The 14,966-nt window shown below is 38.8% G+C and overlaps 1 protein-coding gene across 12 annotated transcripts in view; it reads left to right on the top strand.

The window, feature by feature from the left end:
- The window catches only part of LOC138703582 (histone-lysine N-methyltransferase 2C-like), a 235,804-nt gene that overhangs the window by 55,145 nt on the left and 165,693 nt on the right, over window positions 1–14,966 (top strand). For 10 of the 12 annotated variants that reach the window (XM_069831570.1, XM_069831573.1, XM_069831575.1 and 7 more), the window contains 5 exons: window positions 2,212–2,435; window positions 4,771–4,899; window positions 7,354–7,470; window positions 8,841–8,979; window positions 10,130–10,273. In XM_069831570.1, coding sequence (XP_069687671.1) covers window positions 2,212–2,435; window positions 4,771–4,899; window positions 7,354–7,470; window positions 8,841–8,979; window positions 10,130–10,273 — 753 coding nt within the window. The remainder of the gene's footprint in view (window positions 1–2,211; window positions 2,436–4,770; window positions 4,900–7,353; window positions 7,471–8,840; window positions 8,980–10,129; window positions 10,274–14,966) is intronic. The other 2 variants (XM_069831576.1, XM_069831577.1) reach the window with 2 other exon arrangements.

Below are 14,966 nucleotides of genomic sequence, written 5' to 3'. Positions count from 1 at the left end.
TTAATTTTGCTCAGGATAGGGATCAATGGCGGACTTATGTGGGGGCGGCAATGAACCTCTGGGTTCCTTAAAAGCCAGTAAGTAAGTATACTTGAATAAGTAAATTGGAACTTTTTTCTACATTCATCATCATCAGTTATGATAATTTATAATACTAAGTATCTATTCTGTCCATTATTCTCCCTTTTAGGGGAGAGCACAGACTGGAACTCCTCACACACAGGCCACTCGGGTAGGCCCATTGTACCACCTGGGATGAAATGGCGTGCATACCCTAAGCCTCCACCCCCTCCCCACTACAGATCCCATGCATGCCATCTCCAAACTCTCTTACAGTCTAAATGATCTCTTTACCTTTCTGCATAGACCTCACCGCTGTCCTTCAACCCCGGTTCCACAAGTAGAGGTGGGATGTGACAGCATTTTGCCATGACAGTTCCTTAAAAATCGCTGTGATAGATAATAGTGCTTTTGTCGCAGTGTGATTTTTTTGTGTTTGGATGATTCTTGGCGATTGCGAATGTTGTAACATCCTGGTTTTCACAGAGTCATTCATCAAAGATGATGACAGGCAATAATGCCACTTTTCAGCGGTAATGTCATCATCAGTTGTAATGTAGAAGATTCTTGTTGCTGCAAGTTCCAACTTGTCTGGATTCTTCAGACCTTTATATTCAAGTCAAATTTTAGCTGGGTTGTCATGATTAATTAGGAGTGAAAGCAGGATGACCATTGGACAATTCAATAAATGGTTAATTGAGAGATGGATAATCTATATTCTACGGTAATTAGGATACAATTAACTTGGATAATTCACATGAAGTTAATTTCGCTTTGTGGGTAATTAGCGAACTTTTTTTGTTGTAGTAAAGTAATGTCATTTCCGTTTTTACTCGATTTATGCTGTCTCCCTCTTCTCAAACTTCTCTCCTCTCCCTTCCCACTCCAACATCTTTCGACCCATGCTGCATGCCTGTGTCAGTATCAGCTGAGAAGTGTGACAATCAAGTGTGTTCCTATACTGTATGTCTTTTCATTTGAAAAGTTTGTGTACTGTTCGAATTTCAAATTTGTAGTAGTGGTACTTTCAAAATAAGTGGTTGTAAAATGAAATATAATTATGACACAAGACGAAATATTAATTCAACATTAGTAGAACGTAAATGTCTCGCATCTCCTGGTCTAAAGCATAGCATTAATTTAGCTCTCGGTTGTACAATGCTTTAGCTAAGTTACACCCAGAACCCACTAACATATAACAAGAAAATTAGAAACTTGTTAATATCTTCAATTTGATTAAATAAATTTATAGCCTATGTGTATGAATTAATCAAAAATTATATATAAATTGTCCTACTTTTCACATGCGATATTATTCTTCTCTAGTGTTAATATTATATTATATAATTCCATTGCTGCTGTAATTTAAATTTTAGTTCCTATTTTATTTCATTTATTTATTTTTATTATTTTTTTTTTATTTTCTATATTTCTCTTATATTAATATTGTATTATATAATTTCTGTAACTGTAATTTTAATTTTATTTCCTATTTTATTTTATTTTATATTCTCTTATAGGCCTATTAATATTTTATCTGAACTGCGATCGAACACGAGCGCTGCTCATTCGGTCTCAAATTTTGTTAATACTACTGTATCTCCTTTTTTATATTGGTTGTATTATTTTATTTCTATTTCTCTTGTTTGTAATTATATTCTTTATTCTGTATATTTAAATTTAAATAAATAAATAAATGGCTGTCAGTGAGAAACTGAAAATCAGAGAAAGATTGGAGAAAGGCGAGTCAACATGCTAACTATGTAGGTAGTTTGAAGTGGTGAGAAGTATTGTATAATATTATAATGTTTCAAAATTTTTTGCACTGTTTCACATTTTGCACTTGATTTCGAAGTGTATCTTGGTAATTAAACCTGTCACAGTAACTTTGAAGGGACTTTAATAATAATAATAATAATAATAGTAATAATAATAGTAATAATAATAATAACAACAACAACAACAAATTTTGCTCATAATTCTCGATTTTCGATATTTAACAGAAATCCATGTATTAATTACCAGGAGTCTGCTGACTTTCCCAATTTATTCTCACTCGTTATCACTTTTAATTTCTTTGGTGTTGAATGATGATTACAGTTTGAAGGAGTATTTTATTAATGCAGATTTTGTATTGCTATTTCATAACAGGGATCGGGGGATTTAATGCACGACTGCGTGGCACTCGCAACAAGGAGAGAGATGAGGAGGGTGGTGGTGCAGAGGCTGGTTCTGGGGCTGTTACTCCTACCTCAGCAGGACCAACAAGCACTGCGAATGCTGATGGCTCGGCCACTGAAGATAAGCCTCGTCGTAAGCCTCAGCGAAGGAAACCCAAGAACAGGCTTATGGAGAGTTACCCCTCGTATCTTCAGGTAATCATAAGTGTTTGTTCAGGTACTTCATACTCAAGAAGAACGAGTACTGAAGTATTAAAGTAAAGCCTGCTTCAGACAGTGCTAGTTTCCGTGATGGAAGGTGGCTGCTCTGATGGCTACCCTGTGTACTCACTTGCTGGAAGTAATGCTCTCTTGTGGCTGCTTTGGTGATTAGCTTGCTGGATTTCGAGGGTGGGTTCCTTGCTAATTTTTGTGCTGGTTTGCAGGCTGGAACCAAAGATGATGATATAGTATCACCACTGAAACCATGTCGCCATGTTCATTGTTTTCCAAGTAAATCTGTTTTTTCTATATTCTCTAGTTTCTAAGAAACAACAATTAAATATCTGACTTAAGCTGTTTTGCACTTATGGCTTAATTACCTTATTACGACATTTACTATTGTTAATGTAGGACTTCAGTTGTTTTCCACTCACGGTTTAGTTTCTTTTTGACCATGAGTGTTGACAACAGATGAAACAGCAGATAATTTTCGAATTTGAACTGTGAAAAGAGCCAGCTCCATGAGAACAACAACCATCACTGTAGCCAACACGGGAGACAGCAAGTGAGCACACAGGATAGCCATCAGCGCAGCCACCTTGGAATCCATTACAGAAACTAGCACCGTCTGAACTGGGCTTAAGTGTAGGAATATCATCTCCCTTTACTTCCTTATTATACAAAATATAAAGAGAGTAAATGAATGCACCTGATAAGGGTTATGCCCTTCTATAACAGTTAGTGCCAACATGAGGGTTCCAGTGCACTTTGATCTTAAAACAAGCCTGTTGTGTTCCTTTGTATAAGGATGAAGATGAAGTGATAAGGGTGATAAAATGAGTGTATTTTAAATCATTTAAGATATGGGCAGGATCATGCATGTTCAGTCTTCTATAAATCAAGAATTGGCTGTTTTTCACACCACTTGTCAGTTGTGTATTAATGAGTCAATATTCATAATAGGCTTTTATTCTCGTGGAATGTTTTTTCGTAGTACTCTTGGTTGGTAATACAGTCAGAATCTTGTTTTATAAATTATTATTACATTCCAGTATTTGTGTCCGATTTCCAATCGAACTAATATTAGAGACATTTGCAACATAGTACTGTAATATCCATATCATCTGAATTAGTGCGAAGTTAATTGTACTCAATTTACTTAACATAGAGAATTCATAAATGAGGTGAGAAATCTTGCTTTTTAGATTACAAAATCGTAACTCTTCTAACAAAACAGCATGTGTAGATGATTTCCAATTAAAATTTTCTTTGTCTGTTGTGGAACTTCCTGAAGTATTTAGTAAGTTTATTTTTTGAATGGCTGATTTTGAGTCCACTAGAAATACTACTTTCTTGAAATTTGTCGATCTGTAAATCAACTGAGTAAGGGAGATTAGAATTGCTTCTAGTTTGGCATCAAAATTGGTTTTATGGTCTCCTACTCAGATACAGTGCTGAATAGTCTGCAATATGCTCCAGCTCCTGCACCTTCTTTATTGATGTATGAACCGTCTGTAATATTATATTTAAATAATACCTTGCTTATTGGTGATACAGGCGTATAACAACGCAAGGGGATAGCATACATAATATACCAAGAATACTTCAAAGCACAACTCAGCTCCCACTGTTCTATCTATGTGTAAGATGCGTGGAATAGAAAGCCTTCGTGATATGGCCTTGCACTTTTTTAACTTTCTTCCCTGCATGAAGTAAAGAAATAAATTACATATTCATTATGTTCTAAGGACTTCATTATTATATGCAAAATTATTTCTAGTTCTTGTTGCGAATTTTGTCAGATTCCGATAGTCTACAGGCAAAGCCAGGGAGATGCTACACTTAGTGAAGATCATATCATTGTTGTAGGTTTACCATCACACATTTGTTAGGAGAAAGTGAACTAGAACAAAATCCAATATATTCCAAATTTAAAATCACTTTTAATTGTCCGTTATCGTAAGAAAAAATTATTAAATTAATTTCATTCGTATATATATATATAAAATTTAATAATAGTTCATGAAAATAAGCCATAATATAAATAATAATATTATTTACAACACGATAAAGAAAGGAAGTGAATTGTTTCAAAATAGTACATATAACAAGACAGAGTATATTTCATCTTAGGCTTTAATACACTCATTGTGTAATCAACCATTAGCTTTGATGTTTGTCTGGTTAATGCATTTCATGTGTTGTTGTTGTTTTCTAATGCCAGGCATTTGACAATAAAGTCATTTGACCTCTTGCACTCCAATATTTTTCAAAGATATTATCATGGCCAGCCACTGAATCATGTGTTATATTACATATAATTCTGCAGGAAGCATTTTTTGGTCGTGATCTCTTGGACACAACAAAAGAAAAGGACATGGGTAGCAGCAGTGACTCGGATGAAGAGCGTGCATCTCCACTTCAAGTCAGTGAAGATAAGATCATACAGCTTTCTCAGGTTGGTGTGATGGCTGTTTCTTCAGTTGAAGTATCTTAAACAATCGTAACTCTTCTAACAAAACAGCATGTGTAGATGATTTCCAATTAAAATTTTCTTTGTTTGCATTACCTGTATTACTATTGTAACTTTCAGTAGTGCCCTTTGGTTTGTGGAAATATACATCTTTTGATAAAAGAATTTATAGTTGGAAACAAAATACTTTTTGATTAACTTCTGTCCACATTATTGTCACAGAGACCATACAGTTAAGTCGTACATATGTTTTGTACAGTCTTATAATTTTATTCTCCAAAGGATTTACATAAATTTATATTATAATATTTGGTAAGTAGACCTATTTTGGCTACAATGAGCTTGAAGTATATGTTATACAATCTTGTCAACTCTTCAGCAATATGAAAGTCTTTGACAAATCTTTTTTAATATTGATCAGTCTTCGACAAGTTTTCTTGTAAAGTACTGAATTGGAAGAAAAATTTGATCGTGTACAAGTAGCTTTAGAATATAAACTCTCCTTTATGCTACACAAGATAACACAATTAAGCAGACACCAGTTGAAAACAGTCAATGACTTCACTGTTAGGTGCTCAGCATTAGAAATCAACTTATAAAAACAGGATAAAATTTTTTGTTTAGCTACCTTCAGAAAACAGACACTTGTTAGGCACTTTCAGTGCTTTACATTCTTGAAAAACAATAATAAAATAATATTCCCTTCCCTTTCGTGAGGTTGGAACTGACTTGTAACCATAAAATTTTGAATGTTTCTGTAATCCATGACATGATGAAAAATCTTAAATAAAGTTCATCTAAATCTGAACACACTAACGTGGGTAAGAGTAAGTGGCAATCACAAAGTATTTTCCTTCCTTCTATGTGTTGTAAGAAATTAATATTGATTTATAGTGCTTTGTTGGAGGCACAGTTTCTTATTTCATGAGCATGTAATAAGGAGTTATTTTTACATTTCGAGGTGCTGAACTTGGGTTATAAACAAGGACTATTTATCTTAGTGACAGTTAGTGTAGATTTATGGGTCTGGAATGCTATATGATTACGTAAGTACTTCTTACCCATTTACATTATACTTTCAGAGGTAATATTCCTGTTCTTGCTACATTACTTTCTTCTTTGTAGCCAGTTTTCTGTTCGAAGTTAATGTATTTCTAACTGATTTCTATTCATACTTGTTATCCTAGTTCTGTATTTTTGCCTAATGGAAGAAAACATTCTATAAATATCATCCTGTTTTGAACCATTACGAGAAGTTGGACATCAGAAGTCTTACTTTCATGAACAAAAGTACTCTCCTCTCCTTGCCCACTTCTCTGTTTCAGCAGGCAGAAAATTAAAAAATTTGGTCACGGGAATCAGTATTATAAGGGAAAAAAAAAAACACAGTGGACTACAGTAAAATTGGAAATGCTGTGTTATAGATTTATGACGTGTCAAAGAACCTTGCATATAAAAAACTAAAGAATGAACTAAAATTCTTGACTTTTTTGTCCCTGTAAAACTCTCTTTTAGATCAGTGATTTGATAATCTTAATCCAGCCTTCTCCCTTTTGGAGAAAAATGTCGAAGTGGTGCATTACTTTGCTGCTATATTTTTCACCCATGATACACCATCGGAGGTGAATCTATCTTGCACCAGAACGATACTGATAATGATGAAAAAATGGTGAAATGATGACAAACGAAATGGAAGTATGTACCATGTGAAAACCTGGTCCAAATACCATCTTTGTCACCACAAATTCTACTTCAATTCAGTAGGATTAAGAACTAAGTTCCTGGCATGAAAAGCTAATACTATAATCACTTGTCCAGCAGTGTATCAAATTGAACATGTTGTTAATTCAATTTGATCATTTTGGCAGATCAGCATCACCATTTGCCTTAGTAGCCCTGCCTTCCCTTTTCTTCTTTTTCTCTTCACTTCCCTTCAGGTACCCATAATCTTTTCCACAGTCATTTGTTTTCATGTTTCCAGACATCTCAGAAAACTCAGCAGACGACTTCCAGCGTCATGTGTGCGAATGACATGTGAACAGTAATCCAATGGTGATAAATTGTTTAACTTATAGCATTGTAGGTATTATGACCACTGGATGCGTAATAAACATCGTTCCCAAATTGCATCCCACAGCTGATTTCATCCATGCTGTGTGGCAATACTTCTTTGTCAACTCTTAGCTGTCAGGTTATTTTAATGGCAGTGTAGTTGCTGATGACCCGTCATCTCATTGTTCCAAACCGAAATCATGAGAGATCAGCGAAGCTAATGAACTCGAATAATTGGAACAGCATAAAATAACACTATAACATCAAGACATTGTGAGAAATTCTTAAAAGTTGAATGCTGATTGAAATTTAATTTTAAATGGGGATTCCAATTTATATTTTGTTTGTTTGAATCGCCAAGTTGAAATCACATTTAAATTTGTTCAGGACGAGCTGAAAGTCATGGAAGAAGTGAAAGCAAAGCAAGAGAAAGAAGTTGATAAAGATGAAAAAAAGGTTGAAGGAAGTGAGTCTGGAAGTATTTCTTTGAAATCACCAGGAAAGGTAAGAGCTCTTTCTCCTCTTGTGCTCCTTTTTTATCTCTGCCTCTTTTTTTTTTCGTTCACTTCTTATCCTGCTTTTCTTTTAGTTTGTAATTCTTGTCTTGTATATATAACTAACCTTTGTTATTATGCGAATGTATTTCAAATCATATGAGCATTAGCAGGATTTGAAATATGGCTTGCATTTTTGGGTTCTGGTTCTTTTTGATTGTAGTAATAACTGAAGCAGTATGAAGTGCATCCTTGTAACATAAATCATTTAAGTTTAACGTAATGTGGGGTTGGAAGTGTAAGGGTTGAAGATAGTTATGGTATTGTGTGAGCCAACATACGTGTTACAATAGTCACGTTGTTATATAATGTTCATTTATGTATTTTTAATATTTCAGCTTCCACAATAATGTTTTTAAAATAGGTTTGATGTCGTAGATGTCTTCTAATAGAATAGAACAGTTTTATTTTGTTATAAAAGCATTTGTTATGCATTTACGTAGACTGTTGTTTTGTGATCTTTTACTAAAATTTGAGTAAAAGTGCACAGTTTATTATAATAGAGACCCATGAAATTCTCGAGACATTATAACGTGAAATACATTATTTTCATCTTTCATGCAGGAAGGTCATTATGTGCGCCAAGAATTCCAAAAGTGAATTTCTTGAGTTACGATTTAATGCGAGTTTGGTGTATGTTGTGGAATAAGCAAATTAAGACCTTTTTTTGCGCGACTTACTGCTATAACAACTTTTAATTCTTGATATCAGTGATTATAAAATACATATTGTATTTCGAAAACTTCAAAAAGTTGTGTGATATACATTTGAAAGAATTCTCTTGCATCTCAACCCTTAAAATGCGAAATATAATAATAATTATAGTTTTATTGTACCTCAACATTCACTACTGCTCCATTTTTATTTATCCTTACTCATCAACTGGCCATCTTGGTATTGTTGTCGTTTGGAATGTACTAGTATTGTGTGATGAGCAACTTGGATCACTCTACAAACTAGCTCTGAAGGTAAAATTGGCTGAAAGTTATAATGTTGAATGTTATAAGCTGGTTTTAGTTTCAAACCTACAACTTTCTCGTTGTGAACTATATCAGCTCTACAAATACTATTGACAGATTTGCAGTAACTCCAAAATTTTGTAATTAAAAAACGAATTTTCCCCCAAAATAAAACTATTTTCATGGGTCTCCAATTATTAGTAACTACTTGAAATTAAAATATAATTATTGCAGACTGTAATCAAGATGTTTTAGAAAAAAATCTTTAAATGTTTTCCATCTTGTAGCAGTTGTTTGTATACATGTGACAAATTGTCATTATGCAGTAATTGTTATAAAAATATTTGCTTATTGTTTACAGGAAGAGGATGATGGCAGTGATACTGAGGGTCTGAAAGACATATTACCTGGTGATCTGCTGGATAATGATCTAGTCAACACTATTATGAATGAAGATGATGATATCACGAAAAGTGAGGACAACTTAGACGATATTGGAGGTAAACTTTTCTCTTAATCTCTTTGGTGTTGGTGGAGCTACATATTTACTTTTGACAATGTTTATATGTTATTTATTTATCATTTTTTGTTTTAAATGTTAACATTTTGATTTTTACAATTTTGCAATCAATATTTAGTTTAGGGGATACTCATTTGTATTTTTATAGCATTTTGCTAAACGGTTCAACAGACACTTTCTTTTGTTAACGTTGTAGGTGTTATCATTTTAAACGCTAATAACTTTGAAATATTGTAAAAATTAGCATGATTTTATTCCTTACTTACCTATAGATAGCTAATTTAAATGAGAATAATTTTACGTATATAATGCATGCTAAATATTTTTTTAATGTGTAAATAATGCCAAAAAATTCCTATAATCAACACATACATTATTAAAAAAATTGTAACAATTCCTTTACATAGTTATTCTCTGTGGTCTAATGGTTACCGTGCTGCCTCTGTATCATGGGTTCTGACCTTGACAAATGCAGTGTACTCGTATTTTTTTAAATAAAAGAAGAAAGAAAAAATCGTAACATTACTTCTTTTGGAAGAGATGTTATATTGACATGTGAAAGAACTGTTGACTTAGGCAAAATTGACTATCAGCTGTGTTAGTCACCTCACAGTAATCTCTTGCTTTGAGGCTACAGTTGTTTCGCTAGGATAAAATCTTGCGATATCATAGAAGCATTTTACAGATAAAGGGAGTAACAGAGAACGCAGTATGCCTTCATTTGCTCATTGTTTCGAGAGGTGAGCCTTTTAAATTATTTATATTTAGGGACTGAATATATCCATACATTTGGTCATTTATTGTTAAATGTTTCCTATGCTTGTGTGTCTTAAGTCTGCTTATCCTGTCTGAAAATTTTTATTAAGAAACAAAAGTAGTTGGAATCCTAATTTAAGGTTTTTCTCTTAAATCAAGTAATTGAGCTGTTTCAAGATGAAAAAAAAAAAACATTCAGTTTTCAGTGTTCTGGTGGAAAATAATTCCATGTATTCGTCCTTCAAAACCTTAAATATGGATTTTTCTTGCATTTGTTGTTTGTTTTGTTAACCCTACTTGAGCCTCTCTAACTTGGTTACGTATACTTTATTGAATATATCTAGAGATAAGTATAATCAAATATTTTTATATAGATGCAGCTCTGGCAGACGATTCATTGAATGATTCCCTGTCAATGCCTGATGGATCTGCAGATGTATCTGGTACAAGTCATAAAGATGAGCTTGCTGACATTCTTAGTCCAAATTTCAATCTGGAGTCCATGGTTAGTCAGACAGGTAGGTTGGAAATGAGTAACAACGTTGGGACCATAGTGACTGAATCACTGGCTTCTCAACTCGTGGAATTTGGTTTTGATTCTTGCTGAGCCTATTAGGACTTTTGATGGACACAGCTGCTGCTCTGGAGTAGACTTATTACTTTGTTTTTAGTATTTCTCCTTCTTTATATTCCATCATTTCTCCATTCTTTATACCCTTTAGTATCATTAGTAGTAAATATTCTTTCAGTATTATAAACATATGAGTTCTTTATGTTAGTTCTGTAAATAGTTAGCATTGGAAATTAATTTTGGACATTCCAGGTCAGTTCGTCCACAGCACAATGTCCAACATACAGAAAGTTCACTACAAAAATGTCCACAACTAAAACGTCCAATCAAATAAGGCCACTAGTCAAAATGTCCAATATGCAGAAATGTCCAGAAGTCAAAATGTTCAATATACAGAAATGTCCACAAATCAAAATGTCCAATATACAGAAATGTCTACAAGTCAAAATATACAATATACAGTATGGTATGCACAGAGACGATTATTCAACATTCTTTTTGGAGAGCTACACCACCAAGATTCCCATCTCATATGTGGAATTCCTATGAAATAACGTTACAAGGTGGATATAGAACCAATAATGTAGTGGAAGATTTCCACTCTACATTTAAAAAAATGGTTTCTAGACATCACGTCAGTGTTTGGAGATTTATAGAAAACATAACACAGGATCAGAATGAGACAGAATACCATAACCCAAATTCACAATATTGTGAGTTTTATTAGTAACAACAATGTAATTTATTCGTCACAACAATAATTCCTTTCTACAATTCACCTTAACGCTCTCGTCAACAATTGGATCTTCACTCAACACAGTATTCGTTATAGCACTCCACCGACGACAATGACAATTTACTTGGACTATTACGCACAACAATGAACTGTTAATCTTAACTAATATTTACACAGTACTATTTACAAATCAGAACTATCAGTTCTCAGTTTACAGTTCTTCTATCTCAGTCACTCGAGTTCACAGTATCTCGAACCACAGACCTTCAGAGACAGTTCACTGTACTCGAACTCGGGTCCCTCCAACTGCGGTCCACTGCACTCGAACTCAGGTCCCTCCAACTGCGGTCCACTGCACTCGAACTCAGGCCTTCGGATGCTGACGCAGATGCGGACGCACACTCGAGTCGAACTCCGGCTGGCTTGCTTGCTCTGGCTTTCTCACTGACTGAATAACTGAAAACTCTGAAACTAGTTCGCTGGCGCCTGCTCTTTTATAGCAAAATCATAGTTGCGAGAACCTTCTACAGGTGTGTAGAGAATTATCTCAATATCTCTACATCGACAGACGTCTGGAATAGTCGAGAAGGTCGTTCCACATCCACTGCGTCAAGTAGCAGCTGCGCGCAGACTCGTTGCGTTGACGTAATACATCCTCTCTCTTCTCTCCACCGCGCGACGTCACTCAATGTTCCGTGGAGCCTGTGCGATCTGCTTTCTTGCGGGACGCTGGTCGTGAGTTCGATTCTCACGTCGCTGTCACATTGCCCCCTCCTTAGGGCTGCTCGTCCCGGGCAGTCCCTTGGTAGGCTGCTAATCGGTCCAGATGCACCACCATCATCTTCCCTCGAGGTTGTCGCTGGATCCGGTACACCACGTCGTTGATCCGGGTCACCACGCGGTATGGTCCATCCCAGGCACGCTGCAGCTTTGGGGATTTCCCTTTGGTCCTGGTAGGTCGATACAGCCACACCAGGTCGCCCTCCTGGAATCCTGCAGAGTTGGCCAATCTGTCGTAGCGCACCTTCATCCTGTCGCTGGCCATTTTGAGGTGCTCTCTGGCCAGTTGGTGAACTCCATTCAACTTCTCGGTGAGTTCTGCCACATAGTCAGTTGCTGGCTGGTCGGCGCTGGGTGGCGTGCCAAACAGCAGATCACAGGGCAGGCGCAGCTCTCTCCCGAAGACCATGTTTGCCGGTGTCATCCCTGTTGTATCGTGGACCGAAGCTCTGTAGGCCAAGAGGAACAGTGGGACTCTGGCATCCCAGTCTCGTTGATGGTTGGACACCACCTTCCGCAGATGCTCTTCCAAGGTTTTGATGTAGCGTTCCACCATAACATCGGACTGTGGGTGGAGGGGAGTGGTCCTGGTTTTATGCACCCCCAGACGCTCGAACAATTCTCCCATCAGGTTGGATTCGAAGTTGCGCCCCTGATCGCTATGCAATTCCCGGGGCACCCCGAATCGGCAGATGAAGTTGTCAAGCAGCGCGTCGGCCACCGTCGAAGCCTCTTGGTTGGGAATCGCGTACACCTCTGGCCATTTTGTGAAGTAATCCATGGCGACTAGCAGGTAGCGGTTCCCGCGATCCGTGACCGGGAACAGTCCAGCAACGTCGATGGCGATCCTCTCAAAAGGAGCTCCCACGTTGTACTGCTGCATGGCTCCCCTGCTGCGTGTCCTTGGTCCGCGACTGGCTGCTGCACAGGTGTCGCATCTTCGGCACCATTGTTCCGTGTCGGTTCTCTGATGCAACCAATAGAACCTCTGCCTTAACTTGTCCAGCGTCCTGTTGGCTCCCAGGTGGCCTCCAGTCACTCCAGCATGAGTCTCCTCCAGCACTTCCTTCACCTTGCTCCTGGGCAGGACAAGTTGTTCTATGCGGGTCCTTCCATCGGCCGACTCCCAAATCCTCTTCAGGATACCGTCCTTGACAGTGAAGGATTCCCACTGGGCCCAGTAGCTCTTGTAAGTGGTGCTACGGTTGGCGATATCGGCCCATACTGGTCTCTGGCCGGACTCCACATCACGTAGTAGCTGTCCAATGTTTGGGTCCTCCATCTGCTCCCTCCTTATGGCGGCGTTATCCCATCCTGGGCTTGGCTGGGCGGCAATTGCTCTTACTGCGTGGGCGCCATCCCGCTCTTCTACTTTCAGGCAGTGTTTGCAGCCATCCGGGCACGGACGTCGTGACAGGGCATCAGCGTTGGAATGTTTCTTCCCTTGTCGGTGTTCAGAGGTGAAGTTGTACTCCTGCAGACGTTGAACCCAACGGGCGGTCTGCCCCTCCAGATTCTTGAAGCCCAATAGCCAGGTGAGTGCAGAATGGTCTGTCCTCAGATGGAATTCCTGGCCATACAAATATTTGTGGAAGTGCTTCAGGGCTTCCACAATGGCAAGAAGTTCTCTACGCGTCACACAGTAGTTTCTCTCAGCCTTGGATAGTGTTCGGCTGAAGTAGGCAATCACCCTCTCTTGCCCGTCCTGTTCCTGAGAGAGTACTCCGCCGATGCCTACGTTGCTAGCGTCCGTGTCGAGCGTGAACTTCCTTCCAGGGATGGGATATCCCAGTACAGGAGCAGTGCAGAGCGCCTCTTTCAGCGACTGGAAGGATGACTCCGCCTCGTCTGTCCACTGGAATTGTCGTTTCTCCTCGGTCAGCTGGGTTAGAGGCTTAGCGATGTTGGCGTACCCAGCTACGAACCTTCTGTAATAAGTGCAGAGGCCGAGAAAGCAGCGCAGCTCCTGCTTGTCCCTCGGTCTCGGCCATCCTCTGACGGCTTGTAGCTTCTCCGGGTCCGTGGCCACTCCGTTGGTCCCTACTACGTGTCCCAAGTAGTTGACCTTCTTCTGGAATAGATGACATTTCTTCGGGTTCAACTTCAGTCTGGCTTGTCGCAGTCTCTCGAACACTTTCCTCAGGTTCAACAGCTGTTCGCCGAAAGTCTTGCCCACCACGATGACGTCATCAAGGTACAGCAAACAGGTGTCGTATGTCAGGCCTCTCATTACGGACTCCATTAGTCTCTGGAATGTAGCCGGGGCGTTGCAGAGGCCGAACGGCATAACGGTGAACTGCCATAGTCCCTGGCCTGTAGAGAATGCCGTTTTCTCCTTGTCCTCAGGATGTAGCGCCACCTGCCAGTATCCTGACTTGAGATCCAACGTCGAGAACCACTCTGCTCCGGCCAGGGTGTCCAAGGTGTCGTCAATTCGTGGGAGGGGAAAGCAGTCTTTCCTGGTGACGTCATTCAGTCTTCTGTAGTCCACGCAGAAACGCAGGTCCCCATTCTTCTTCTTCACCAGCACTACAGGTGATGACCAAGGGCTGTCGGATTCCTCGATGACCCCTCTTGCTTTCATGCCCTCCAGTTGGCTGTCAATCTCCCTCTGTTTAGCTAGAGGGACGCGTCGAGGAGGTTGTCTGATTGGGCGAGCATTTCCGGTGTCAATGCGGTGCTGAACTTTCTCCGTTCTCCCGTAGTCGTTTTCAGACAGACTGAACACGTCCTGAAACTCTGTCAGTAGATCGTGGACTTGTCTTCTTTCTCTTTTGCTTAAATTCGCCGGCAATTCTCGAGCCAGCTCTTTCAGTGATGGGTCTAGATCTGGACGTGGTCGGTGACACTCCTCGTTTTCTGCCAGCGACGTCACAGACACCACCGGCTCGACGTTACCTAGTACAGTTCCACTAGGCACCTCCTTGTCCCGATTGGTGACATTCAGGACCCTCACCGGTACCACCTTCTGATTCGGGAGTAGGGATCTGGCCACATAAACCCCATCTATCGGAGTTGTTTGCGAATCGAGGAGCAGGTTTCTCTTAGGTTGTCCGTCCAGTCTTGCCGTCACCACCATCTCGCAGCCTGCTGGGATTGTCACTTGATTCTCCAAGGTGAGTCT

Source organism: Periplaneta americana, chromosome 7 (genome assembly GCF_040183065.1).
Source record: "Periplaneta americana isolate PAMFEO1 chromosome 7, P.americana_PAMFEO1_priV1, whole genome shotgun sequence".
Taxonomy (NCBI): Eukaryota; Metazoa; Arthropoda; class Insecta; order Blattodea; family Blattidae; genus Periplaneta; species Periplaneta americana.
This window is presented reverse-complemented; position numbering and strand designations above follow the sequence as displayed.